This window comes from Bombus affinis, chromosome 9 (genome assembly GCF_024516045.1).
Source record: "Bombus affinis isolate iyBomAffi1 chromosome 9, iyBomAffi1.2, whole genome shotgun sequence".
NCBI classification, from domain to species: Eukaryota; Metazoa; Arthropoda; class Insecta; order Hymenoptera; family Apidae; genus Bombus; species Bombus affinis.
This window is the reverse complement of record NC_066352.1, coordinates 12,528,215-12,555,194: the sequence shown is the minus strand read 5'-3', so window position 1 is coordinate 12,555,194 and position 26,980 is coordinate 12,528,215. Positions and strand designations below refer to the sequence as shown.

The following is a 26,980-nucleotide window of genomic DNA, read 5'->3' as shown; positions in this document are numbered from 1 at the left end:
CATGTAATTGCTACGAGTTCGCCTGCGATCTTCTTACATTTACCTACATTTTCCTATCCTTATATCGAGAGCAACGATTACGAATGTTAAATGAGCGAGACCTAGAAACTTTCGATCAAAAATTATGAAACGTAGAAATTTTTATACGCGACAGAAAAGAAACTATTTTATAGAACGTATCAAGCATGAGATAGCGTTTTGCGAATCGTGGCGAAATAAAGAATTAGGACAAATTTCACTGGTTCGGTACCGTTACTCGTTCGCGACCGATTTGCTATCGGAACAGTTCGCTGCACTGTGGCCCGTCCCATATCGAAACCACCGCGTATTACACGTACCGTGCATATCGATTTCTTTCTCGATCGATGCGTGTCTCAAGTAGAAAAACATCCTCGTGCTATTAAATCGCGCGTACATAAAAATGCGTGCTATAAAATATTTGCATAAGTTTCAAGGATTCGACGAGGAAAAATTCCTTAAAAGTCACGCTCGCCAACCACTTTGTTTTAATTTTTCATTCTTACTCCACGTTATTCCTCTGAAGAAGATGAAAATCAACTTTCTGACTCTTTTAATGGTTTACGTTTAATGGTTTACGTAAAGTTTTATTGAGACCACTTCTTGAACGGAAGCGTAGGGCCGCGCCACACGTTTCTTCAACGAGACTTGCTTTTTTAAGCTGTTACGAGTTGCTCCAAGTTGAAAGCACGCGCTCCATGTTTTTATTACCTGAGAATTCTCGACACTTGGTAAATCTTGCAGGCAAAACTGGTTTACCTGCTCTAGGAGAATATAGATCCTTGTAACATAAATCTCAGCAGAGTATTACAGGCGAATTAATCGACTAATTAAACGATAAATGTCATATTTTCGAAAAGAGGTGACGCGGATTAATCGAACAGTCGCAGAAACCAGATCGTTCTCTTTCGTAATTATTAGTAAGTATTGGCACTACTTAGTTGCCAAATCAATATTTCTGACTTCGATCTGCGAACTTACTACGCATAATCTGTCGTTTCTTAAAAGGTGCAACCTAACAGCATAAGAGAATAACGTAAAATAACGTACTGTATAACGCGTCCGTGTATTAGTCGCGTAATATATCCTTGAAACTTTGGATTCGTTGTATATTCCAAACCTATAACAATCTACGTTGCTTTGTAGCAATTCAATCAACCGAATCGATCCACCAAAAACACGAAATATTTCTTATTTCTTCCTTTCGTGATGAAATAACTAACAAGACTGTCGTATATCGAATCGAATCGAATTGGCCACAATTTACCATTGGATTTCTAGCGATCGATCAAGTCGCAGTGCGATCTTTTCCGTGGTCCACTCGGTAAGTTCCTTTCACAGCCATTTATATCGGTAAATTACACTTGCTCTGAAATCGCCTTTCATTTGTCAAGTTTATGGCCTTGTTCAACGAAAGAATAGAAACTCGCGTCTCTTAACGTGGATCCTATTTTCAACAACTCAGATTTCAGAAGTTACGTCAGATTCACCGTTCGATTCGTTCGCCATTCTTCTGCCTCTTTTCTTCTATCCTAATTGCTTCCCCATCGATTTGGTTAACTCGTTCCACGTAAGATTTAAATGTCAGCAAATGAAAGTATCCCTATCGAAAAAATTCGTTCTTCTTCTTTCGTTCAAGAGAGATTCTGGCTCGTTGACAACGAAGACCTTTTCTGCGGGTAATTCTTCGCGTTTTATGACCGTCCCGTCGAAACGGCAAATTGTACCTGTTCTTTTGGTTAAAACGAATTGCTCCTATTGAAGACGATTCGTTACGAAATAGTCAAATATTTTTCTATAAATCGTTTGGCGGAACAGGAGAGGATTTGATACAAAATTCGTGGAAGACTCGTTGCAACGGTGATGATATATTTTAATGGTGAATACGGAATATTTCCTATGCACGATTTGATGCTTTTGTTCGAGAAAATTATTTCTCCTTTATTTCATCCATTTGCTTCTTTTTCCATAAAGTTACTTGCCCTTTTAAACAACGTAGACTAATTTTTTCTTAACAGAATGAAACGATTATCCGATTGAACATAGAAACTTATCAATTCCTCTCATCAACTACCTCTTTCCATTCAACTCTTCTCGCATGTTTTCGTGTTTAATTGTAACTTTTATCCTTGCATCCACTCTCGAAAAATTCGCTTCCCTAAAGGATCGACACTGCTGTTCGAAGCAGGTTTCTCGTCGAAAACGAGTCTTTAATCTAAAAAAAGGCCACTTGCCTCGACTAACGTTTATATCGCAAACGCTCCTTTCGAAGCTATCATTTTTTAATTCTTTTTGGCTTCATCCGCATTCGGATCTGGTTCCAATCGTTACGCCATACAATGCGGTATGCGGTGGATAAAAATCGAAATAATCGTCCGATTTCGATCTTATTGTACGACGATATCATCAGTCTGTAAGTAAGCGATATAATTGTAGACAGTAATTTTCCCAAAGATCGACGGAAGTTAGTAAAAATCGTTTCTACCTCAAAATCTAACGCGATTACCCGTGTATCCGATCTGCGAACGTGCGAACGAATGTGACCAGCGAATTCTGATTTTTGTCTCCAATTCTCATTCCAATGCCGTACGTACTGTGCACTGAACCGATGCGATCGTTCTTTAACTCGCAACGCGCTTTCCTACAAAAATATCTAGTTTCTACGCCTTCGATCCGTGAAAGAATACTAAAAATATATTTCGCAAAATAGTTACGGTTAGTTGTTTCTTATTATACAAATTTTCGATGGTAAATCGAGGAAAAGTTTACGCGTTAAAGATACGATAAATAAAACCGACTTCGCAAGATAGGAATTTCATTCGTAGAAAATTCAACACGGGGTAGGATTATTTGAATCAGCTGAAAACTTAGCACGTTGCACGGTACGATCGGATTTATTTGTTATTTAATAAAATTAAGAGAAGATCAACCACGAAAAAATATCGTTTCTCTTATCGAAAGACGGAAAGCAACAAACAATAGAGAAAATTCAAAATTTGCAAGCTTCTGTGTAAAATTGTTGTGCGCGATAAAGCTTCCGGAACAAATAGTTCCTCGTTCGTTAATCCCACGATTCCTATTCTTCTCTTTCTCAGACGACGAGCACGTGTAGCAGTTGCCAAGATTTTCTTTGGCCATCGATGAAGTATTACGATCACGTGCTAAGGATGTGGCAATAAAAAAACCAAGATCCAATGTCCCATTTCGCCGTGGCTTTTGCTTTTATTCGAAACCTGTCTCACGGCTGGCCGTGCAACTCGTCGTCTCGAACGAATCTTCATAGTCGCGAGACTCTGGCCAATTATCGTTGCGTAATACCGATCGTTCTTGTGAAAACGTTCACAGACAGATTACGCACGGTACCCATTCATTCCTTTTCACTCTTCGCTCGAGTCGTTACACGCTCGATTAATGGAAATCCTAGTCCTGTTTTCGCTATCTTGCCATAGTCGCATCGATACGATCAACCAACACGACAATTATCTATCGTAGTCTCAGTCGTGGAATATCGGAACGCGCGTTTTCAGAAAATGCCAGGGAAAAATTCTTTTCTTCCATCATCTGCGGTGTCTTCGTAAACTGCGTACTACGTACGTAAGCGTAGAATATGTGAACGCTCGCCGCAGGAAACTTTTATGTAGAACTATTACGTTGTAGAAAACATTTTGGAATTTCATTAACGTTGTAACGACTACCTTCGTTGTATTAATAAAATTTCAAATCAATCTTGAAATTTGTCAAATCAATTTGTCGCAAATATATATTTAGCAAAAGATTAGTATACAGCATAAATAATCATGTTGGACGTATAATAAATGTCAAACGAATATCGAGGCTTATTCGGCTGTTTTGTAATTTCTAAAAGATACACGCATGCTTGCATTAAACATCTTGTGTACTTTACGTGTACGTTTTTACATTTGTCTCAAAATTTACCAATATAATCACGATATCCGTATCTCACGGTGTCAGCGAAATTTCAAAACGTTTTACGTGACACGCGATATTAAACTTAAATTAATTCGATTACTTTCGTGAACTACTGTATGTTCTTTCGCCACGATTATAATTTAATTGAATTTAATTTAACGTAATTATAATTGAAGAAAAATAACGACGATATGGGAGAGCGTGCAGATATAACTGCGATTAGGATTTCTGATTGAATTTGAAATTACATATCTGGATGGGTCAATCGCATCGTACGCAGTTGCTTCAGAAAAGGTTTGATTAGCGACGTTGAATTTTCCTCGCGATTTCACTTTCGCTATCTTGCCATAATCGCACGTGTTACGAATCGTAATACAGATACTTCGCAAAGCCATCCATAATGATTCCATCGCGACTGGAACTCGCAAGAGGAATTAGAAAGAATAACAGCGCAACTATCGCTATTCTACGAGCGTAGAGTCTCTTTCAATGGAGAACAGAGAGATATGATTGTTTATTGGCTATTTTTATTTGTAAATTATAACGACACGTCTGCTTTACGATCGGTACTTAATGGATAACGTAATTGCGTCGTTGCTCCAAGCTTTGCTTTTTCCTCCCACTTGGTTTTAATTTACGACCAATTCTCATTTTATGGACTTAAAACACGTTGCGTGTAATACAGATTTTAAATGAAGTTTAATCAAGATTCTTATTGTTTCTCTCGCTGACATTACGATCATCCCTCTTCTCGTTTATCGCGCGATTAACAAGTCGAATATGTTGAAACGCGGCTTGCTTGAAAATTGTTCATTGTGACATTTGACTCGAATATCCTTCTAACTCAAATAATTCTATCTTACTCTACTCGAAACTTCGGTGTTTCTTTTGTTCGGTATTTTAGCAATTTACCCGCGACAAAATACATTCAAACTACCTGCTGCGAATGATGTCGATAAAGAATGTCACGCTGCGCGAAACCAAACCGTAATGAAATTCAATTTTTCTTATTCGCATGTTTCATTACACGATCGATCTTCGAGAGACACACTGCGACGTTCACCGGTGGGAGCAAGCAGCCAAAAAAATTCACGCATCAATTAACACATGGCAACGTGCGAGAGCCACGAAGACTGCAAAAAGCAAACGAAAATACTGGAAAACAAAGGAAAAGAACGCGTATCGTTTGCTTTTCACCGCGATCTTCGAAACTTCCACCAGGTGTTAAGATCTTCGCATCGAAACGAAAGAACGTTTAGCGTATCCCGGCAAAATTCAACGCTGTTCTCACGACTAATTCGATCGCAAAAACAAAAGATCCGCTCACGTACGTGAATCCGTAATCGGATAAGCAAATCCAGCGGACGAAAAGAGGCGAAAGCAAACAACCAAGGGGCAAGAAGGAAGAACCACGTTGTTAAGACGACTTATATTCGATGGTTCCACGATTCATCCAACATCTACATAGCTGCAGACATTTATGGCGTTGTTCGATAGAGATAGTGGCCCTCAGTTCCTTTGCTCTTGTCTGTTCAACAGCGTCAACGCGGTGTTTTGACTGTCTGGTAACGAGGATCTCGCGATTCGTACGTCGAAGATCTTCTTCAGGGAGCGGGGAAATTGACTGTTTAAACCTGCGTAGATTATGGGGTTGTAGCAAATGGAGGATTTGGCCAATAACGCCGGAAGCACAGCTACCGATGCCGATGGCTTCGCCTAGAAAATTGATCGAAGATTTTGTTAGAGTAATTTGTTGCACCGTCTCTCGGTCAACGATTTCTATTAGCTGCATAATAAGTTTTGTCGGCTGTTGTATCGTCTACCAATAGCGTTGCGATTTCTAAATAAATTATCATGGACGTGATTATATTAAAAAACGAAAGATTCTTAATTAAAGGAATTATTATGTTTATGAGATTGAAAGTTCAAACGACAAGTTAACTCCTCTCTTTCTCTTTCTCTCTGTGTTTCTTTTCCCAGTTAATCGTCACTGTTAAGCGTCGATGGCGATGTTCAGTGCTAGGTTCGGCGACCAGTTTGAAACACAAAGTATCATCGAATACGTACGAAACGAGTGACGATATTTACCGGCCATCGTTATGGCGCTGCGTCTGTTAATGGCACCTGCTGGTAATACGAAATTATAACGAAATACTTTCACCCTACATGTATAGATATGCAAATCGTTCACGGTGTACGAACAAAGGAAGGTGCATCTCGTATCGCGTGCAACGATACAGCTTTCTCAATTTCAGCCGATCTTACAAATTAATATGAAACTGCTGTTGATGGTGAAGAAGCTCGTAACACGAGTTTTCGTGTTATCTCAGTTTTATCAACGAAAACTTGAATTTTACATCGCGCGTTAAAGGAACTTAGCAAGAACAAAATTAAAAATTGCTCGTTTGATAATATTAAAAAAAGATGTATTCAATAAGGTGGATGTAAGAAATAAGAGGAAGTTGTAAAATTTTCTGCGTGAAGTCATGGAACTGTGACCACTTTACGCGATTATACTCTTGGATATAAATTTACAACTTACGTCGAAATATTGTGCGGCGATCGCAAGAGCAGCGTAAGGCGACCAGGCGAGCAGGAAGGCAGTTATCATTAGTGCAACCATTTTCGTGATCTTCGCCTCGCGTCTTCCGCTTGCGCCTGTGAAACAAATTATTTTCGCGCTGCTAGCGTGAGCAACGGAAGTATGGCTCTTTCACAAATACAAAAGCCAAACTACAGAAGAACTCTGTCCGTATTAACTTCGTTTATGTATTTGAAATTTTATCATTTAGCGCTCAATTAAATAGCCTTCCCTCATTTATTTCAACGAAAAATATAAAATATTATCGTATAAATGAAAAATCATGCATATTGCGAGCATCGGTTAGCTGCTGAGGCGAGTAAAACTCTCATAAAAAGAGGACTAAAGAGAAAACACCCCACTGAACTAACTAAAGAAATAAAATAGACAAACTCGAAGATGGTACCCTACTGGGGGCAGCCATCCACGTGTTATTTAGCAATTCAATTAGAAAAATCTACCAAATGTCCGGCTGGAAAAATTGTAAAGTACAAATTAAATAAAAAACAAATATTGAGAGGAATTCCTATTGTACGAATCGCTTATCTGCCGACAAGTTTACATAAACGAAGCTTTACTGTAATTCCGAGGAGATTTCGATCAGACTCGATCAGATCTTGCAAGTTCTTAGAAAAGATTCCGATCAGAAACTAACTTACCTGCTCTCTTTCGCACTTTTCTCAAGGTCACTATAATTGCCACGTAACTGCTACTGATCACCAAGACGGGGATGATCAGACCAAACACGAAGAGGAATGCTATGTAGCTGTCGCTTTTGGTAAGAGGGTCGTGGACTTCCCAGGACACGCTGCAAGACACGTTCCCTGCCTCTGGACCGTAACTACCCCAGCCAAATAGTGGTGGCAGAGAGAGGCAGAGTGCATAGAACCAGACGAAGATTCCAAGCGTTATCGCATGCCTGTAAAATTATAAGGCAACTTATCGTCAACGTGTATAATATTGGGTTGGCAGTCAAGTGATTGCGTATTTTGTCATTAAATGGCATTGACAAAATCCGCAATTATATTTAGTATATTATTTAGTATAGTATTTATTTATAATATTTAGTATATTTAGTATAGTAGGTAATTCTATAGGCGATACAGAGTATCTCGAGAGTTAGCCTCTTTCTTTGTTTTTAAATAACTTGGTAGAGAAATAAAAAATTCTTTTATGCAGAATAATCACGGAAGACACGTTGCACACTATGTAATCGATTAAAGTTTCAATATCGATGGGAACAATGTTGGAAATAAAAATCTCCTCTTTCTAAGAAACGCGTATCACGCCCGAACGTGTTCAAGCGATAACGTACGTTCTAGACTCTTCAATTAATATTATCAGCGTCAGTTTAATTCGGTTTTTGGTTGGCCAACGATTGTCGGCAAAAATTTTCGCGTTAGAGGATTACTTCGTTTACGGTCTTCAGCGAAGTAATCGTGGTTTGCGGCCAGGAAGATTTATTTTCTCCTTTATCATCGTAGCGTAAACACTTAAGAACATTTCTCTGTGCGTTTTCTTTTTCATCGTCGAAACACCATTCTGTCTTAACGTAAGAGTAAAAAGCTGCACCTTAAGAAGCGTCTAAAGAACGGAGACTGACATTGTTAATCCAAAATTGATTAGAAGATCGGTAAAATACCGTTGAAGCGATTCACGCGGATTTTTAATCTTGAACTTATCCTCTAGAATCTAGAACGACGTTCATAATTACACAGGCAACTCTCGCGGGTTATTAAAGAATGCTGCTATTTTACAGGCTCGATTCACGACGTGAAACATCTACGCTTCGAACGTTTTCGTATTCGTCGAACAGTAGACGGCGCAAAATGTTACAAATTGTTAGAAAAGGCTTCTCCGAATTTCTGTAAAGAGACAAGAATCTTCGTAAGATTTTCTCAGCTTGCGATACAAATTTTGTCCACTATAAAGTTCAAAGACTGCGATCGAAAGTTATTTGGCGAGTCTCTGTCGAGACATCAGAAATTCTGATCTACGAAGCTAGTTGTTCACTGTTATGCTTTTTATCTTCTGAATATTTACAAATTAGTAATTATTATAATATAAAATATTAGTTATTATAACGCTCGATTCGTAAGATTGATCCGAAAAACTATAACTTGTAATTGCAAGCGGAACGAACGATCAATTCGCCTTCGCGTTATCCGATTCGACATGCGACGTATCTCGGCGTGTAATTAGACAGAGCAAAGAAAAGCATCGTGTATTACGCAGGATCGAGTGTTACGATCCACTTCTTCTCTACATTGTTCACGTGCACCTGCGTCGCGACGAGTTGAGATTTTCGGAGCGGAACGTCCGTCGTGTTGCTCCACGATTCGACTAACAAAGTCAAGGCCACTTTTCTTCACCTTGACGAAATATATGCACAGTTCTTTCGAAACATCTTTGACTGTCAAATAAAGTAAAAGTAAATGGAATCATTCTCACCTTATGGACAGAGCTTTCATCGGTCTGGCTACCAGTAACCACCTTTCAACGGCCATTACTGTCAAGTTGCCGATACTGGCGAACCCCAAAGTGGACATGAACCAAGCGTAGCTTTGAAAAACCAAAGAAAAACGTTGTTTCAATGAAATTGTAACAAGCCAAAGATGTTTTCTTAATATCAATCATTCCGATCAGGAGAAAGCGGGCGAGATGTTAATGAAATTTATGAAAATTGTTAGATTTGATTTCGACCTGGGACCTTTGGCATGTTTTATTCTATAAGTATCATGGGAACTTGAAATTTTTATAAATTAATATTAATCGCGTTATCGCAGTCGGAATAATATATTATTGCAATAAACCATTAGTAAGATCAATGAAACTTTAAAGTTACAATTCTATCAGATACAAAAGTATCGTCAAAAAGCAGTAAGATATACGAATAATTATTGTAACCAGTTTTATTTTAAACTATAATCTTTCTACAAACTTTTTATGAACCTATATTTGATCGAGGGCTATATCTTTAAACTTTTATTTATAAAATATGCCAGTATAGTTTTAGAGAGAGGAACTGGGACATCCTGTATGACGACGTCAATTTTGGACTACAATCGTGTCGATTTACATTTGCCAACTTTTCACTGGAAATATCCGTTTATTCCCAATTCTCTCTCGGACTTAGACGTAACATTGTTTGCTTTTATCATTTACGGTTTCCACGAAGAATTCTTTGAAGGTTTGTTGAACGTTTAAACGATGGCAAACCACGAAACTCCACTTTGCGGTAGGTACACCGTGCGCCAGATACTTTCTCTTAATTTCGTCGTCTCGACACCATATTTAATGACCTGAAAGAGACACAGGATTTTACGAGACCGCGACACAGCCAACGTTTCATCTCGTTAGAACGAAACTCGTCCATTCTACGAATCCTGAAGAATTATTAGTTCCAGGGATAATTATACGTTCCGTTAACGAGGAAAACACTTTCGAGCCTCGACGATTTGAGCTTGAAAATATTTAATTTTATCTTATATCCCACATTTATACTGAGGACAAGTATGCATGTATTAAGATATTTATATATATAAAATTGATTATGTTGCAATAGTAATAGTTATATCCAAAGATATAAAAATATAGAAAAATAACGGTAAAAGAGTTATTAGAGGTAAAAGGCAAACGAAAATGAAATAACCAGCAACTGAAAAGATGGACCAGTCGATGATAAGTACTTACTTGGAAGAAGATGAAAGTTAACCAAATAAAATAGGCGATAATTTTTCTAAACAGAAAAGAACTCGAATAGACTAAAATTTTGCAGAATTATCTTACGATAATTAAGTTTAACGAACCGCATCTTTATCGACGCACGCTCTTGAATGATAATTACATTCGTGTCGATAATGAGCATTAACGTATTAAATAAATGGATTTTCTGTGCGTGCTATTGAAATTCTACGAGGGAAACGTGTGTGACAGAGAATGTCACAACATTCACACATTGCGTTTGTGCTTGGAAGTTTCATCTGGGACACAAGTAGTAACATAAATAGTACTTCCTTCTTCGTTTTCCTTGGATATTCTAATTCCTGTGAACGATTATTCCGTGCGATTATTTTGCATAAAAAAGTGCTGTATCATAGAGAATCAGCGAACAAAACTTTCAAATAAACGTAGAGAAATATTTGAATGAAATAAGTTAACTAGATGAAAACGAGTTATTCGTTTGTAAAATCTTCATAATTAAATACCAACATTGGCTGGAATTTTAACGTTGTAAAGTAATCACGTTCCCAATGGAGATGGAATAGAAGAGAGCAGAGAAGGGCTGGTTTCGTTGGCCGTGTTTCGGCTGTTCTATTTCCAGAAAAATTTTCCTCTTTCAATGGTAGCTTTTGTAGCTTACGTCCGTTGCTTTGCAAGCTCGTTAAAAAAAATGGCACAATTCGCTCTGTACGTACATGCCTACCAATACTGACACAGTAGCGTTGGATCTGTCACGACAAAGAATACAATTTTTCCTTTCACCAAGGATCGCGGAGTGTCGTTGCCATTCCACATAACAAGAAATTTCACCGTATTCCGTAAATAGCCGATATTGACGGTGTAAACTAATTATAGCGTAAATCGAGGCAGCGTAAACTAATCGCAATTCTGTAATGCGAATTCTTTATCGGACATTTTCACGTTTGTCTTTAATTTTCAACTGTAAGCCGTGGGGAAAACAATTCTGCTCAGCCATTAATTTTCAGTAAAAGTTGCCCGAGTTTCTTTCAGTTCGTTGGAGTCAGCCGCTTTAAACGGCAGCAAGAAGATTACATTTATCCGAGATTCAATTATTCTCTACCGCGAGAAACCACGATGTGCATCGCGATTACAACGAAAGCGAGCAAGAAAAGGGAATAATAGAAAGATTATGGGTTCAGGATGAAAGGGAATATCGTCTCGTATGTAGTTGATATGCCTCGGAGAAGTTTCATGCGATTATGTTTAATAAACGATAAATTATACCAGAGGCACATTTCGTAGCTCCAGTACCATCCGCCTGTGATAGCAGAAACCATCGCAACAGGATTTCCAAACGCAGCCACCAGGAAATCGCCAACCTGAAGTAAAAATTGTCCTTAAATTATTCACGTTGAATTCTTACTCAAACGGAAAGGAACAAATGTGTAAAACAATTATCGCATAAAACGAAATAAAAGAAAAAACAAAAGGATCAGAGATCTTTCGCAATTTCAATTTCCATTCAACACTCGTATTCAATTTCACAATGGGAATATTTCCGACGATATTCGATGAAAACACGGTGCTACGAGGGTGCCATTAGAGGACTGATTGACACAAACGACGCGGAAAATACCGTTCTGTTGCGGTAGATTCCACTGTGAAGTCCGTAACTTTATAAATATTCACACTCTCCTATATTTTTTTCGATCGTTTCGTATCTCCAGCTCGCCGAATAATTGTATCATAAAAGGAAAACAGACAGACGAAAATTAAAGTTAAAAATGTGATAACACGAAAGCCTGCCGTGTGAAAGCTCCGCGAATTTTATCGACTTAATATTCTAAGGTGGATTCTCCTTTCCAGAAGAATTTCTTCTAAGTCGCTTTCGTTGCTAGAGTACGCGCAACTCCATCTTCCTTAACTATAATTCCTCGAATTTCAGAGCTTTCATCCTCTTCTCCAGCCTCATCCCCGGGAAAGGAATCAAGATCGTATGGAACGTTCTTACAAAATTCAGCAGAGATATAAATCAATGATGCGTTAATAATTCTGTAATAAAATTAATTGAAAGGACAACATTCTTCGACGTTACAACTGAAAATGAAAGAGTTGAAAACATCAATTATACGATGGAAAATTAATGTACGCGAAGCTTCGATTAAATTAATGCGGTAAATCGATGTGACGAGAATCGATTAAAATATTTTTAATAAAAATCTGAACTACGTAAATACTGGTTTCCAAATTGCTCGTCATAGTTTCGGTTAAAATTCTCCCGCGATTGTAATCTAAAACAATAGAGAATAAATTTATTCCACAGATTTGCCAATTAGAATTTTCGATCAACTGAATCTTCACTTACCAATTAGTCAGAAGGTGGAACTTCACAAAAGCAATCAAATTTACGACAATTCCAATAACTGGATAATAATTTGATTGGTTTTTAAATTATAAAAATCCAATTATAGGTATCGAGTTATAGGTATATCTAGTTTCGTGTGGAAGAGGAAAGTAAACTATTGATTCATTTGCATAATATCAAATTACACAGTTTCTATGTGAATAACGTAGTGTGTAACTAATACGTCTACTTAGCACCGCGCTAAAGAGTTGCATAGAGGCGCGATATATAGAGACGTATAAATTATTCGCATCCACGAACCTTAACATCTCCTATGCGAATTATACGACTGAGAATTCACATAAATACCTTTAACGATATTATCCTCTCTCATTTAAACAAAAAAACAAATAAAATTTTACGAGTAAACTTTACAAATTATGCAAGAGGATACAGGTTTTGAAGAATTTAAAAAATTGATTTATGTAGACCTCTATTTTACCACAATACAATTTTGGAAAAGTTAATAGATATCTGTCGACTGTAATTATGAAGAAATAATTTCTAAATATCGAACCAATTAATATTCTTAATCATTCCAAAATGAATTTACTAAACTAAGATATTTCATCATCTATAAATCATCCCTCGCAAACTTCAAAAATCAGTATGAAAAACGTCATAACATCAGCCAATATGGTTTCAAGAATTATTATTTGATGTCTTACGACAAGATTAACCAGGATCACGTTGACGGGTGTCCACAGTATCTGCGCGTCCTTGACGATCACGATCGCCACCAGAAGATTCATGGTGAAACCAAAAAATCCGATAAATCCCAATGCGATCGCTGCAGCGACGTACACCATCGGACTGACTTGATCCTCGGCATCGTAAACGACATTGTCCACGGTGCTACGATTCAAGGACATTCTTCCTATATTTCTCTGCCTTTAAACTTCTACACTTTTCCGTTTTTTCTTTTTTTACCACCGACACGAAAAAGGGGAAAAAGCAAATGAACAAACACTACGTGTCGATTGAACGCGTTAATCGTCGGATAGATTACGTTCCTTTCTTCGAAGTGGCGCAAGAAGCGGACTACATGCATCAACCAAAAGCAGTTTATGACTAAGTTTCAAACTGTACCTACCCTTATATAAAGCCCGGATGAAACTACCCTTTCCTCCGGCTGCACGTACTCTCTATCAGTCGCCGTTACCGGCTAAAACCAACCCTCTTGCCGGCAGGTAGAAACAGCATGCGCGAAACTACAGCAGCAACCCCCGTTCAACCCCTCGCGGTTGCCAGTTTCATTCCATTAGGATGAAATCAACGATCACATGGTCATATTGTTTTCAACCTCTGGTCACTTGGTGCACTTAATTGCATTGGGTAAGGATATTCTCTCTTGAGGATAGATGTATCATGATGGAAACTAGGTGATGAAAGAGCTGGAGATCTGGTTGGAAGTACAATCCTGAGAACTGATGCTGGAATCGAGTTTGGTTGGATTCTATGTTATATTCTGATTAGACAGAGTTCAAATTGAAATTATATATAAAGGAAATTTCTTACAAATTGCTAAGAATTATTTTTTAAGCAAACTTGATTTTGTTGTATTGTATCCTTTGCGTCAAGTAGAGTACAAAGACTCCTTTTTCCAAAGAAAAAGATTTGCAAATCCAATTAACAGCAGGGAAAACCGTACTCGTTATTTGTGGATTATTGCGGATGACAGGCCTCCGATTGTTTACAGAACTTACATTTAACGAATGGATGTGTGATGCAGGATTTTTCACGAGCAGATTAAAAAGTTATGTCACACTGTGGTAAATTGATGAAAGAAATCCATAACATTCGTTTGTAACACATCGAGAGATTATGAAACTAAATGATGCTTTATATTAAAAAGAGAGAATGTGCAATTTTATAAACAACAGACAGTATTCTTTATTTCACTATATCAAGGTGACAATAAATTTGTTGCAGTAATTTGTAGGTATTTAAATTATAACTTACAATATAAAAAGTATCTTTAAGACTATCGAGTCAATTTACATGTCTTCCGTGTCACTGTCTGAATCTTCTGCCATTGCTTGTTTCGCTTTTGCCTCAGCGTCGGCTTTTACGTCCGCCGGTATGCGCTCGTGCCTTCCATTCGTATGTTTACCAACCCAGCTCATTTCAAGCTCAAACTGCTTGTCTTTTAATTCATCGTGAACAAGATAAATTATACGTGCTGCTTCTTTTACTAATTCATTGCAAGTCATTTCAGATAGTTTCAATTTTTCAATTTCCGTCTTTGCAGATTGTTTTGCCTTGCCTATAGAATGATGTATTTAATATGATGCTTTAAATATATACATCTGATTATTTCTATAAATATCAGAAATTCGAAAAATAATTCAGATGATAGTTGTTTGATTTCATAAGGAAAACTTAATAAGATATATCGATTCTTTTTTTACTTTCTTATTTTTCAGAGATTTCAATAACAACTTTTTAAAATGAAGGTATACAATTCCTTATACATCATTCGATGCATTGATTGAAAAATGATTAGTTTGAAAGATATTTTAACTTTACTTTTGTAAAACTTATCGTATGAAAGGCAAGGAAAATATAAACATAAAAACATTGCGTTGCCTTCCCTTGCCTTTCATACAATAAGTTTTACAAGATTAAAGTCAAAATATTTTCCAAATTAATCATTTTTTGACCAAAGAATTTTAATATTTTTTTGTAAAAAATTAAAAATTGTATCCGATGACATATGAGAAAATGTATAACTCCATTTAAAAAAAGTGAGATTTCTTTAACTAATAATGTAAAAGATCGAAATATCTATAAAATATTTTTTTACATTTCTGATGTTTATAGAAATAATCATATGTATATATTTAAAATGGACATATCCAATATATTTATACATACCAACAGCACAACCATAGTACCCATATGAAACTCCAGAAGGATCTATCATATACATAGTTGGGCCATCGTGTTCATATGCACCAAGTATTACAGAACAGCCATATGGTCTGACTGCCGAATACAAAGTATACGCATGCATATACATAGAAACTCTTTCATTTAAGTATTTCAGAGGAATACCAATTCCATACTGGGATTTGTAGCTGGACGCTTCGGATCTAGCGATCTCCACGATCTGTCTGGCATCGGATATCAAACCAGAAACTGCCATACCAAGATGTTTATCTATATTGAATATTCTTTTATTTGTGCCAACTTCATAAAGCTTGGAAGTAACTATCTTTTCCACAGCAAATACAATGCCATCTTTTCCTCTTAATCCTATAACTGTTCTATAATCAAAGCAATATAATTTTCAAATAAATATTTTAAACTATAACAAAAGTTTATAAATTATTGAAAATTCTCTGTATCACTGCAGTATCTTTGAAGTTTGCGAACGGTGTAGATAACCAAATACGCAAAAGATATTTTTAAGATAAATTGACACATAAAATTATTTGAACACTCACCCTCCATTTTCGACGGCTTTTTGTGCATATTCCACTTGAAACACACGTCCGTCAGGTGAAAATTGAGAAGCAGACAAATCATACTGAAAATCAAAGGGAGGTTATATTTTATTATTGTTCATAACTAATAGATTATCACAGTTTCTTTTAAATTAATACACTATATATTTACCCCTGTGCCTATGGAACTCATTTTTCAGTCAATCGTAGTTATAAGTATTGTAATACTATTACAGGCAAAAATTGTTTATACGCACAAACGGCGTGAATAGGCGAAAATCAAAACTTGATCGTCAGTATGCCTCATTAGGATAGGTTAGTTGTCAAACTGCAGAACTGACATCTGGCGGCGAATACGAAAGCTTTTAGTTTTTGAACGACTGTGATATTGACGCGTTATTTCTTCGTCGTAAAAGTGAAATAAAATAAGAAAAATTAGGTAAATCAATGTTTAATGTTTTAATTAAATATCTCGTTATGTTTAAGATAATGCATATTTTGTCAGATACCACTGTTTTTATGTTTTTTCAATTAAAATAATCTCTAGGAAAGGAATGCTAGAAAACATCAAGATGGCGCATATGAACACGAATTTGAAACTGCGAAGTAAGTTGACAGTTTTGATAGTTTTGAAGAAAGAAGCAGGTAACTAAATATGTAATATGTTAAAATTATGCAGATATACTGCGTGCATATTGTTAGTAATAGTTCAAGCTTTATGATACATGAATCATAAAATTCTATATATATCTATATGTATAATGATAATGTTACACAAAAGAAATATCAAATTAGACGTTTTCTGAAATGGTTTAACTTACTATATAGTTTGAGGTGAGAGGGCAAGGAATATTACTATATACAATAGCATATCAAATAGATACAAATTAAATTACAACAATTGAAGTATACTATATAGTATATAAAATATGTAGGTAGTATAGAGATGGAAAAGGTTAAAGTATTGTGGATTAAGCGTTTGAACCAATAAAATAAAATTTTTCTGCACAATCCGAATATTTCACGTTCAATTCTTGGTGCACCTAAGCACTTCGATTTTTACATTGTCAGAAATTAATTATATAAAGCCTAAGAATTATTGTAACCTACGACGTTACTAAAAAAAATGATCAATTTGTTTAAAAAAGGATAATTGATAGAAGTCAATTTTTTCAATTGACACTAATTATCAAATTGACAAATAACAAAAGAGAGCTTTATGGACAAATGTAATAATTGTAAAAAATTAAAGGAGTCATTCAGAAGCGTACAATTTATTTTTGGAAGCATCCAACAAATACTATAGGTTCTTCCAGAGTGTCAATTATTGATTCAGTATATTTTCATTTCCCTTCTTCCTTCAAAAAATTCTTAATATTCTCTTTCTTGCAAGTATATTGATGCGGGCAATTATCTGCAACACCATGTTCGATGGCTTTTCGGAATTCTGCCATTATTTGCTCGTACTTCCCTTCAATCGACGAACCTCTGAAAAGTAGACACAATTATTTTTAAAAATTGTAAACTGCGAATATTTACGTATATTTATGCCTTTATGAACACAATTAAAGAAATGGGACCTGAATAGAGATTTATTTCATGTACTAAATATTATGTATAACAAATACTTTACTTTGTATATTTTATACATTTTTGAATATTATATGCATTCTATTTATTCTTTGTATCTTTTTTCCATAAAGGCATGAAAATTCATAGCCTAGTGCTAGGCGAACTAAAAGATATATTTAAAAAAATTTATTGTAAATTACGTACTGGGGTAGCAATTTTATCATTTGGATGATCATTTCTGCAGCTCCTAGATATTCTTTCGCGACGTGAGGTTCTTCACAGGCTGCTCTATATAGACAGGTATCTCCCATCAAGTATCCTAATGCCAACGTAACTTCAGCTTCGGATACCACATTTTCTGGAAATATATTATTATTTTCAATATTTCGTATGTCTAAATATAAGAAAACATTGTTCAATTTTGATAATTGTTTCGATAAAATACACCTTCTTCCAAGTCGCGTCCTTTGTAACCATGATGGCCTAGATATCCTGCTCCAAATACGACTGCTTTCAATACCAAAAGTAATAATAAATTTGATAAATTCAGATTCAATACCTGTAACAATTGTAACGTTAAAAATTAATACTTCATTTATTTTATAATTTCTGACAAAATTATTTCAGTATGTTCAGTTTTGTAACAATTTCTGTTGTCATTATTATGCTACTATATAAGATATTTCTAATCAAAAATGTTGACACTACGTAGACGAGTATTTCACAAATTAAAATTAAATAATTTCAAATAGTGCAACACGAGGTATACGTGTTTGCTTCTGAAGCAGAGGCGAAATCAAAGATTCCATTTAGAGAGTAAAGATTGTCCAAGTAAAGATTGTCTTTACTTTCTTAAATTGAATATAAATGTATTTGGCGTAAGCTAAGGTGCGAGAAACACCTTGTATACGATATTAAATATGTACATAATAAATATAATTCACTATTATATTTATAATATATTATTATACGATGACATACCTGACTACTAGTCGAGGATCTTTGTACAAGCTCCTTCGCTATTTCCATCAACATAGAAACCCCATGCTTCTTATTACTTTGTTCCTTAAGAAGCTCTTTATTGCCTTCCATGTTTCTAGCAATAACCCCATAACTCACTAATCCCATGATAATCAAAATCTTCGCATTTAACATCATTTTCTGCCAACTTAGTTTAATTTCTCACCATATACACAACAAACTGGACCTTTTGGTCAAACTAAAAGTATCTCACGAAACAAATAAAGTACTAATTATAGTCGAAATTATCGTAGGAACATTGTACAAAGAAAAAATTATTGTAAATTCTCGTGTAAGAGAAAAGTCGTGTACTTCGCGACGTGAGAGGAACTAAAGTAACGTCGCAGACGATGGGGGCGGTGATTTTTATAAGGTGACGTTTTCTGTTGCCAGCAAACCGTACAGCAACCGTTTATTTTTTATCTGCGCGCATCAAAGAAAACTATGGCCAATCTCTCTTTGTTTTCACCCATTGTGATGGTGTTCCATACACAATTGTTAATAACGTTTATTAGCCACGCACCATGCGAACTTTCATTCGTCAACGTTGACGGAAATAAACGGTGAAAACTCTCGCAAATAATTTCTACAGATTTTCTTCTATGTATTCTTAATCGTTATTCTACACAAATAAACAATTTTTACTGACTAACAGATTTCGGATTTCCATGGATTTATGGAAATTTTGGAAATGAGAAATTACACGAAATGCACCTGATACAATACAGTATTCTCTATAATATCCAGAAAGTAAAACAATTTTTTATCCAAGTCCTATTTCCTTAAATGATATTCATGGAAATATGAATTTGCTAAAAAATTCGCGGGCTATTGATTCAGAATTTTCTTGATGATTCATTATATTATATTTTAGCATAATTGTATTATCTATATTGTTTTTATATTATAGCATAATAGTAGTAACACCATTGCTTTTGATTGTAGCTACTCGTGATGGTATACCAACTGTCATCCATTCGCAATGTGTCCAAGTTTCCATTTCAAAAAGAGCGCATAATCGATGAGAAATAGGGAAAATGGCAGAGGACAATGATGATACCTAACAGGAGCAACACTTGTAACAAAAGTACCAGCTGCGGTTACGGTTCGTAGACTGGTTAAATATTCATCAATAGCGTGTCTGCGGATCATCTGTAAGTAGTCAACTAGAAATAAGTTTAAAGCTGCTCAAGTATCATGCACCCAAAGCAAAAAGAAAAAAAAAGGAAAAATGTCGATGTGGAGAAAAATGAACGCAAGAAGAAAGAAAAATGTTTCGTCAGAAAATATTCGTGGTCTCGAGGAATCTTGTTAATAATTAATAATTTGATTACTCTTTACGCTGTCTAATTTTTCATCTCGTCTTTTACTTCTTGTTGCTTTGAGGCATAATTTATCATTTAGAGGAATATATTAAAATTTTCTTTTCGTAATACTTCTTTTATCAAGTTAATGGACAGTTGTAAAATTTGCAGAAGTATATTATTTATTTTTCATTGCGTGTAGAACAGAAACATATCCCATCGAGGTTTTTAAGACCTGAACACAAGAAAAAGAAATTGCTCTGCATATGTTTATGTAAATGTGAAATGTCACATATGTATATTGTTCTTTTATATTATTATTCGTTTTCACAGCCCAGACGAAGGATTTGGATTACGTGTTTTTCTAACTCCCACACATTCTCGTATTTCTTTTAGAATATTGTTCTATCCAAAGACTTTCATCAATTTACATTCTTATCTTAAACATATACATACATCTTATCTTATATCTGAACTAAATCTTAAATGTATAGGGCGTTTACGGATTTATTGGCCAGTGTTTTCTTGTAAATTGCATATATTAGAAAAAAGTGGACGAGGAAAAAGTTTTATAGTTTTCTATGACCAGTATTAGAGTATGTAACAATTTTTAATATTTTCAGAATTTTTCAAGAAACAAGAGTGACCTCCAATTTTTGAAAGCGCATGTCACGACGAATTTATCGAATGCACATTTCAGTTTTGCTAATGACACGCTTGCGTTATAATACATTTTAGAGTAAATTGTATTATGACTCGTTCACGCTTACCTGAGAGAATAGCACTAAAGTAAAGGAACAAAATTTGCCTGCTGTAATTTTTAAAGGCGAAGCCCTGGCACGACACATGATAATAATAAGCCATCTTGCATTCTTGGGAGGTAAATTATACCATTCGGCATTGTACGCCGTGTTAGCAATTTCTGCACTCTGAAAAAAATTGCAAATTTTAATTACCGAAAACATCGATTAATTAATTTTTCTTTCATAAAAGGTACCTCGGAAGTTAGTTTTTCGCCCATGTAACAATATAGGAACAAATGCAACATCACATAAACAACGTATATCAGCAGAAACGAAAGTTGCAAAATCATGTATTCCGCCTCTTCCTCTCCAAATGACTATAAATTAAATGATGTCAAAGATGATGTATTTATTTTAGAAAATTTGTTGATACTTTAATACGATATACATTTGGAAAAGGTATGCTTTTCTTCGTACCATAATGACTTGGTAAGACTGAGAGCATATCTGAATGGTGCAACTCAGCATTTGAAGAAGGAGCATCATGTTGAAAGAATTCTCTATCTTGTTGGCAAATCTTAGATATGCATACGACATGATTAATTATTGTCAGATGGAAAAATTATGCATTTAAGGGTTAGAACAAAGAAAGTAAAAGATGGACTTAGAAAGATTTTAAATTCTAAAATTTCAATTTCGTTAATTAATATCTCATGATTTTTCTTATTATAATTTATACTCATCACCGTGCTTCTTCCATCTTTTTCACCATCTTCAACAAAAGAACACATTTTTTGAATACGAACCTATTAATATATTCATGCTTCTGAATAATTTTCTGCAACTTCTTTTCTACATCTTTCGTATCGTACGAATGAATCTTCCGTAAATCGTCTCTCAAATTGGAAAGCTGTCCACAGACATGAAAAATCAACAGAACGACAAAAGTATCTACTGCTGTGTACGTAGTGGCCGCATAAAAAGTAGCCATGAATTGACCGATCATTGTCAATTCGTAATTTGGGCTGATAGTAATGTTGTAGGGGAAATAGCCACGATAGAACAGCATGTTGTCACTGTATCTCATACTAAACAACCGTGCAGGCACAAAAGCGAGAAGGACAATGTTGGCCATCAACGTGCTTCTTATTGTAGTCTTTCTAGTGATCCTTCGGATGTTCACCATTGTTTCTCGTTCGGCTTTGTCCGTCGTTGTGTTCCAGTCATTAGCCATGCACTTTACCAAAAACTTTAATGCTTGCAATAAGAGAAAATGGCAGATAGAGTAGGTCTTGAGAGTCCGTTTTGTTTGACAATTGGAATATGATTAAAGAATATTGTAGAATAAAACGTAGATAGGTAATAGAATATAATAATGTAGAATAATAGAATAAGATTTATATAGTTTATATTTGGCAATATTCTTACTGAAAAGAAACATGATAAATCCTTACTTGTTAATTTTCTGAAATGCTTACGTTTGCCTTTCATCCACACAGCCATAGCCTTCATAAGTGAAATCGTGGTAGTAATATTAGTCGAAAGATTCTCGATCACCAAGTTAGAGTTACCCGCGATTAACAAAAGATTAATAGTTTGTGGGGCACATGCGAAGACCACCATCATTATAAACGGTAACAGAACGTGATAACTGGAAGGTCGGTTCCATTTCCTCTCTTCCGGCCAGATACCCATAAACTTTAGCATGTGATAGTTCCAACCGTACACATAGTTTAAATCTATGTTTCTATCTATCATAAATAGGCGCTTAATAAATAATACTGCATGCCAATAATATATATATATAACATTTCTTTTCTAACTATAGTATTCTTCAAAAGTATAGTCTCCATTTTTTTGGTATTTTAAATCTGAATTATTGTTCATTAAAAAATAGTTTTTAACCGCAAAATTTAATATACAATAATTCTTTTTCCGTTTGCGATGTATGTATATTACTTAAAAGTATAATATCCTTCGTTTTTGCTCTTTTTGTATTATTTTCACGTACATAATCATTTATTTTTAACAGTTAAGATGATAAAAGAAAATTTTCTACAACTACTGCTACATTTTACAAATATTTCTTAACTAATATGTAACATTACCTTGTTGGTTATCCATAGAGGCCCTTTTTCCCATAACTGAACCACCTGTTCTTACATTGGGCAGCTATTCCGTCGTTTTCTCAGCGCATGTCCCCTTCATGCAGTCAGAATGCGCATTATGATATCAATTATTCGTGAATATGCGGTAGAGTGTCATTCTCAACTTTATGTCGAAGAAAGTTGCATCTATCATTACAGTTTGGCTGTTGCAAGTATGTATTTATTCGTAATTATTCATAACTTCTTCCACGATACGAGAAAATAAAAAAAGAAGCAAGTGATGTCTGCGTTTTTGCAACTCTCTCAGTATATACTACGTTCCTTACATGGATGCGTGACAAAATTCACAAGTAAAAAAAATTTGATCACATCGAGCAAATAATCTATGAAAAATTACAATTATTACTAGAAGGTAACGTTGTCAAAGAAATTTGATTAACCGATGAAGATAATGCCCAGGAATTCTATAAAATATAAAATATATAGTTCATAAAATTATATTTATGAAATAAATTGAATTAAATTTTTACGGATTACATTTATATGGTATGTTTATTATATTATATTTATAAGATTAATAGATAAAAATAAAATATAACGTAATTAAAAATTTCAATTCTATTCTATGCGAATTTTTTAAATGTGCAGTTATATAGTAATGCCAATACATTCAATATAGTACGTAGTCCAGCATGAAACTTTCTTCTCTCATATTTTTCATTTAGGGTTTAGGTAGTTCCAGAAGTTTACGTAAGGGCAGTCTTTCCCTGTACGCTGCAGTGACACAACGTATAGATAGCTCTACGTGACATATCGCGTGCCCTTTATCTGTATATTGTGGTTTTTTATGTTATGTTATACAAGAGCAATTTTTTTTAAACTAATGACTGCAATATCATTGTTTTCTTATAATTTTAATGTATATAATATAGGATGCATTCTTTTATTTCATACTTTTTTTCTTGCAGTAAGTTAAAACGGTGAAGTGAAAACGACGAGGAAATAACCAAAAGAAAAATCTGTGGAAGACGTGTTATTTCTACGAAATGTGAGTTTTATGAATATTTCAATGTTTTGATCGTTTTACCAAAAGATTCTTCGAATGTTTGTGCAATTTCTTTGGGATAAAAGCATTCTTATGGAAATATATGAATCGTAATATGAACCTTTGAACGGATACCAAAATATTTATTCGATACATAGCATGATTTTATAAAATGTTCGGTTTACTGCGTTCTTTTTATTTTTTCTCCCATATACAAGAACCAATATATTTCAACCATACGATTATGATACTTTTCTCCGACCAGTCAATCCTTCATGGCTAACAATACTGAAAGATATCCGGCAGACGTTTTTAGAATCTAACAAAATATCATTGTCAATTCTTCGGATCCATGTCTAAATGTGTGTGAAAATCCATTAGAAAATAATTTAGATTCATGATCGTTTGACTCACAGCATTAAAGAGTTCGAGAGAGAAGGGACTGAATTTTCCAGCTGTTATTTGAAACGATACCCTCGCGCGACATATTACGATAATTAATGAAATGGCGTTCTTCGGTGGTAAATTGTACCACTCGCACTCGTATGCTGATTGTCCAACACCGGTACTCTGAAAGTAAATGTTGCATTAGGTCGTCTGGAGCGTTACTATTGCAAGAAAGAAATTGAACTTTCGTTCTTTAACAAAATATTCTATTATATGTATAAATAACTCACTTCCCCTAGAAGCATTTCTCCTATATAACAATAAATAAAAAGATGCAGCATAGTATAAATTACGTGTATGATGAAAAATATCAGTCCAACTATTCGTACGTCCGCTTGCTCCTGATCTACGGACTAAAATGGAACGGAATGTACATTATGTAGCAATTTCTTGTCTCGTCGGAAAAATATGAATGTAATATTAACTTCAGCATACAGTTATCATACGATATCCAGTGAGACAGAACATGGTTGTGCAGATTACAGTCTGAACAAGTAACGTGAGATTGAAGCAATCTTCCACGGTCACGGCAAACCTTCGGTCACAAATGCTTCTTTAAATCCTAATTTAATTAAATTATCGTTGTGCATTTTTCATTTTTCTAAATTTATTAACATCTTCTTTTCGTTAAGTAACACTTAATTTATTTTTCTTTTCTTTTTTTTTAAATAGTTGGTGAGAGAAATAAATCTTCTTTTAAGACCTATTTTAATAAACATTTTAATAAACATTTTTAGTTCACTAATAGATCGTTTGTACCAACCTAGATAACAGATTGTGCCTGTTCACAATGAATCCTAATCGTTCTTGGAACCTTGCGTAATTATCATCCTTCGTCGTGTTAGCTAGATCCTCGAGTGCCATTCTAAGAACAGTTAATTGACCGCACAAATGTATCACAGGAACCGCAAGGAACGTGTCGAAGCAAGAATAGGATATCCCGGCTAACATCGTGCCTATAAACTGTCCCAGCCATGTGATCTCGAAATTTGGACTTTTGCTTGTGTCATAAGGGAACGTGGCTGGATGAAGGAGTCCTCCTAGATCGGCTTCTGACGCACTTTGCATATTACTCCAAATTTGCATCGATATAAAAGCGAGAAGCATGAAATACGTTAGAGTGGAACAGACTATGGATATCATTCGACTAATTTGCGCGTTCTTTAACATCATTTGACGATCTTGATTTGCGATTGGCTCGGTCCAGTCGTCGAACATTTGCCTGAGTAATAGCGTTAGGGCTAAAGAGATATTAATTGTTACATGTATATTACATTTGTGGATATCGTCACATATTTTAGAAAAATATTAATGGGTAATTATGTGAAGCATCAGTAATTAGACATTTGTGTTTCTAGTTAAATTAGCTCACGTATGGCCTAATATACCTACTTGATATAAGTACGTACGTATTTCGAAATTAAGTCTCGATACGGAATAATTGATTTCATGTATTGATACTAAACTTAACTATGGATATTTATGCATTTATGAGAAATTTTGTAAAAATCTATAGAATGCACATTCATACGGCTACATAAAATATTTCTTAGGATATTAGAAGGGTAAAATAAGTCTTCGTTTAGACTTTATTTCTTTGATCAGGTAGATTTGGAAAAACAAATGTATATGTAAATATACATAAATATAAATATATATGTATAGGTATTATTACCTTTCTTATAATATCGTAGAACGAGCTGCTTGATCAATGCAAAGGCGATCGGTATATTAATCGATAAATTTTCGATTATTTCGTTGAAATTGGTCGATTTCAGTATCAGATTTGCTGTTTGTGGTGCACAGATGAAAGTAAACGTCACAATAGCCGTAAACCAGAATATTATACTGGAAAGTAATCGTGATCCTCTTGATACTTTTCTCGGTTCTGGCCACACACCGAGTAACGTCAAGTTGAAGCGATTCCATCCCATTGCAAAGTCCATCTTTTCTTTCGAACGATACCTCACGTAATTTTGAGAACGTACTAATTATGAATATATTGCAATTATCAAGAATTATAATTGTAAACAATCGCTACATCGTAGATTGAACGCGTTGAGAAAAGAACATTGTTCAGAATATTTACGATTTTATTTGCATCTATAGAACTGTAGGAGGGCAAATCAAATTTAGATTTCGGTAATTGGAATTATAGAATACTATGATTCGTTTGAAGAAATAACGAATTTTTATCTTCCACAACTGTGGAAATCGTGTTACTTGAATTATATTTTCGACAGTTTATAATTCTTGAAACGAATCTTTTAAAAAATGTCAATGAGTCGCAAATTTCAAAGTTAAAATCGTTCCATCGGTTGAAAGGATTAAATTCGGACTGAATCGGCGCGACGTCTCTGTTCTATTTGTTTCCTCAGCAGGGATATTTCGATAACTGATCCTGCAGCTTACGCGCAGGCCTTTCGTGTCGCTCATTATGCATTTACAATCGTGACGTTGAAACCTTTCTGTTGGAACTTTTAATAGGCGCAATCTAGAAGTTTGCGAAGCAAAACAAACCTTGCAATTTTGAACTCTTTCGGTTAGCCGACGATAAGATCGAGCGATGGCGAACCGAAATATAGAAATTGTATTTGCCATAGTCTGTCTTCTCTGTGAAACTTTGCCTTCAGTAATTATGTTTTCTTTCAGCCAGCAAAAAAACTTTACCACGA

The 26,980-nt window shown here is 35.0% G+C and overlaps 4 protein-coding genes across 5 annotated transcripts; all 4 read right to left on the bottom strand.

Annotated features, from left to right (window-relative positions):
- Positions 1 to 3,760: 3,760 nt before the first annotated feature.
- Positions 3,761 to 14,411, bottom strand: LOC126920689 (pinopsin-like). 2 transcript variants are annotated; one of them, XM_050731417.1, is made up of 7 exons: positions 13,711 to 14,405; positions 13,286 to 13,472; positions 11,498 to 11,592; positions 8,981 to 9,091; positions 7,189 to 7,448; positions 6,491 to 6,606; positions 3,761 to 5,664 (listed from the first exon to the last, which is right to left on the bottom strand). In XM_050731417.1, the coding sequence occupies exons 2-7, from the start codon at positions 13,424 to 13,426 to the stop codon at positions 5,458 to 5,460; spliced, it is 930 nt and encodes a 309-aa protein (XP_050587374.1). In that variant the 5' UTR covers positions 13,427 to 13,472; positions 13,711 to 14,405; the 3' UTR covers positions 3,761 to 5,457. The 2 variants fall into 2 exon arrangements, with proteins under 2 accessions (XP_050587374.1, XP_050587373.1); XM_050731416.1 differs by having other exon boundaries at positions 13,286 to 14,411.
- Positions 14,412 to 14,485: 74 nt separating this feature from the next.
- Positions 14,486 to 16,404, bottom strand: LOC126920700 (proteasome subunit alpha type-3). Its single transcript, XM_050731433.1, has 4 exons — positions 16,239 to 16,404; positions 16,067 to 16,149; positions 15,495 to 15,886; positions 14,486 to 14,883 (listed from the first exon to the last, which is right to left on the bottom strand). The coding sequence occupies exons 1-4, from the start codon at positions 16,257 to 16,259 to the stop codon at positions 14,615 to 14,617; spliced, it is 765 nt and encodes a 254-aa protein (XP_050587390.1). The 5' UTR covers positions 16,260 to 16,404; the 3' UTR covers positions 14,486 to 14,614.
- Positions 16,405 to 17,307: 903 nt separating this feature from the next.
- On the bottom strand, positions 17,308 to 18,836 carry LOC126920703 (uncharacterized). The gene is made up of 4 exons (XM_050731436.1): positions 18,620 to 18,836; positions 18,086 to 18,197; positions 17,843 to 17,996; positions 17,308 to 17,554 (listed from the first exon to the last, which is right to left on the bottom strand). Exons 1-4 carry the CDS (start codon positions 18,794 to 18,796, stop codon positions 17,410 to 17,412), a joined length of 588 nt encoding a protein of 195 aa, XP_050587393.1. The 5' UTR covers positions 18,797 to 18,836; the 3' UTR covers positions 17,308 to 17,409.
- Positions 18,837 to 20,112: 1,276 nt separating this feature from the next.
- LOC126920131 (uncharacterized) lies at positions 20,113 to 26,251 on the bottom strand. Its single transcript, XM_050730090.1, has 11 exons — positions 25,981 to 26,251; positions 25,069 to 25,546; positions 24,741 to 24,840; positions 24,536 to 24,658; positions 24,198 to 24,428; positions 22,184 to 22,523; positions 21,512 to 21,962; positions 21,183 to 21,282; positions 20,960 to 21,082; positions 20,733 to 20,891; positions 20,113 to 20,197 (listed from the first exon to the last, which is right to left on the bottom strand). Exons 1-11 carry the CDS (start codon positions 26,249 to 26,251, stop codon positions 20,141 to 20,143), a joined length of 2,433 nt encoding a protein of 810 aa, XP_050586047.1. The 3' UTR covers positions 20,113 to 20,140.
- Positions 26,252 to 26,980: the final 729 nt, after the last annotated feature.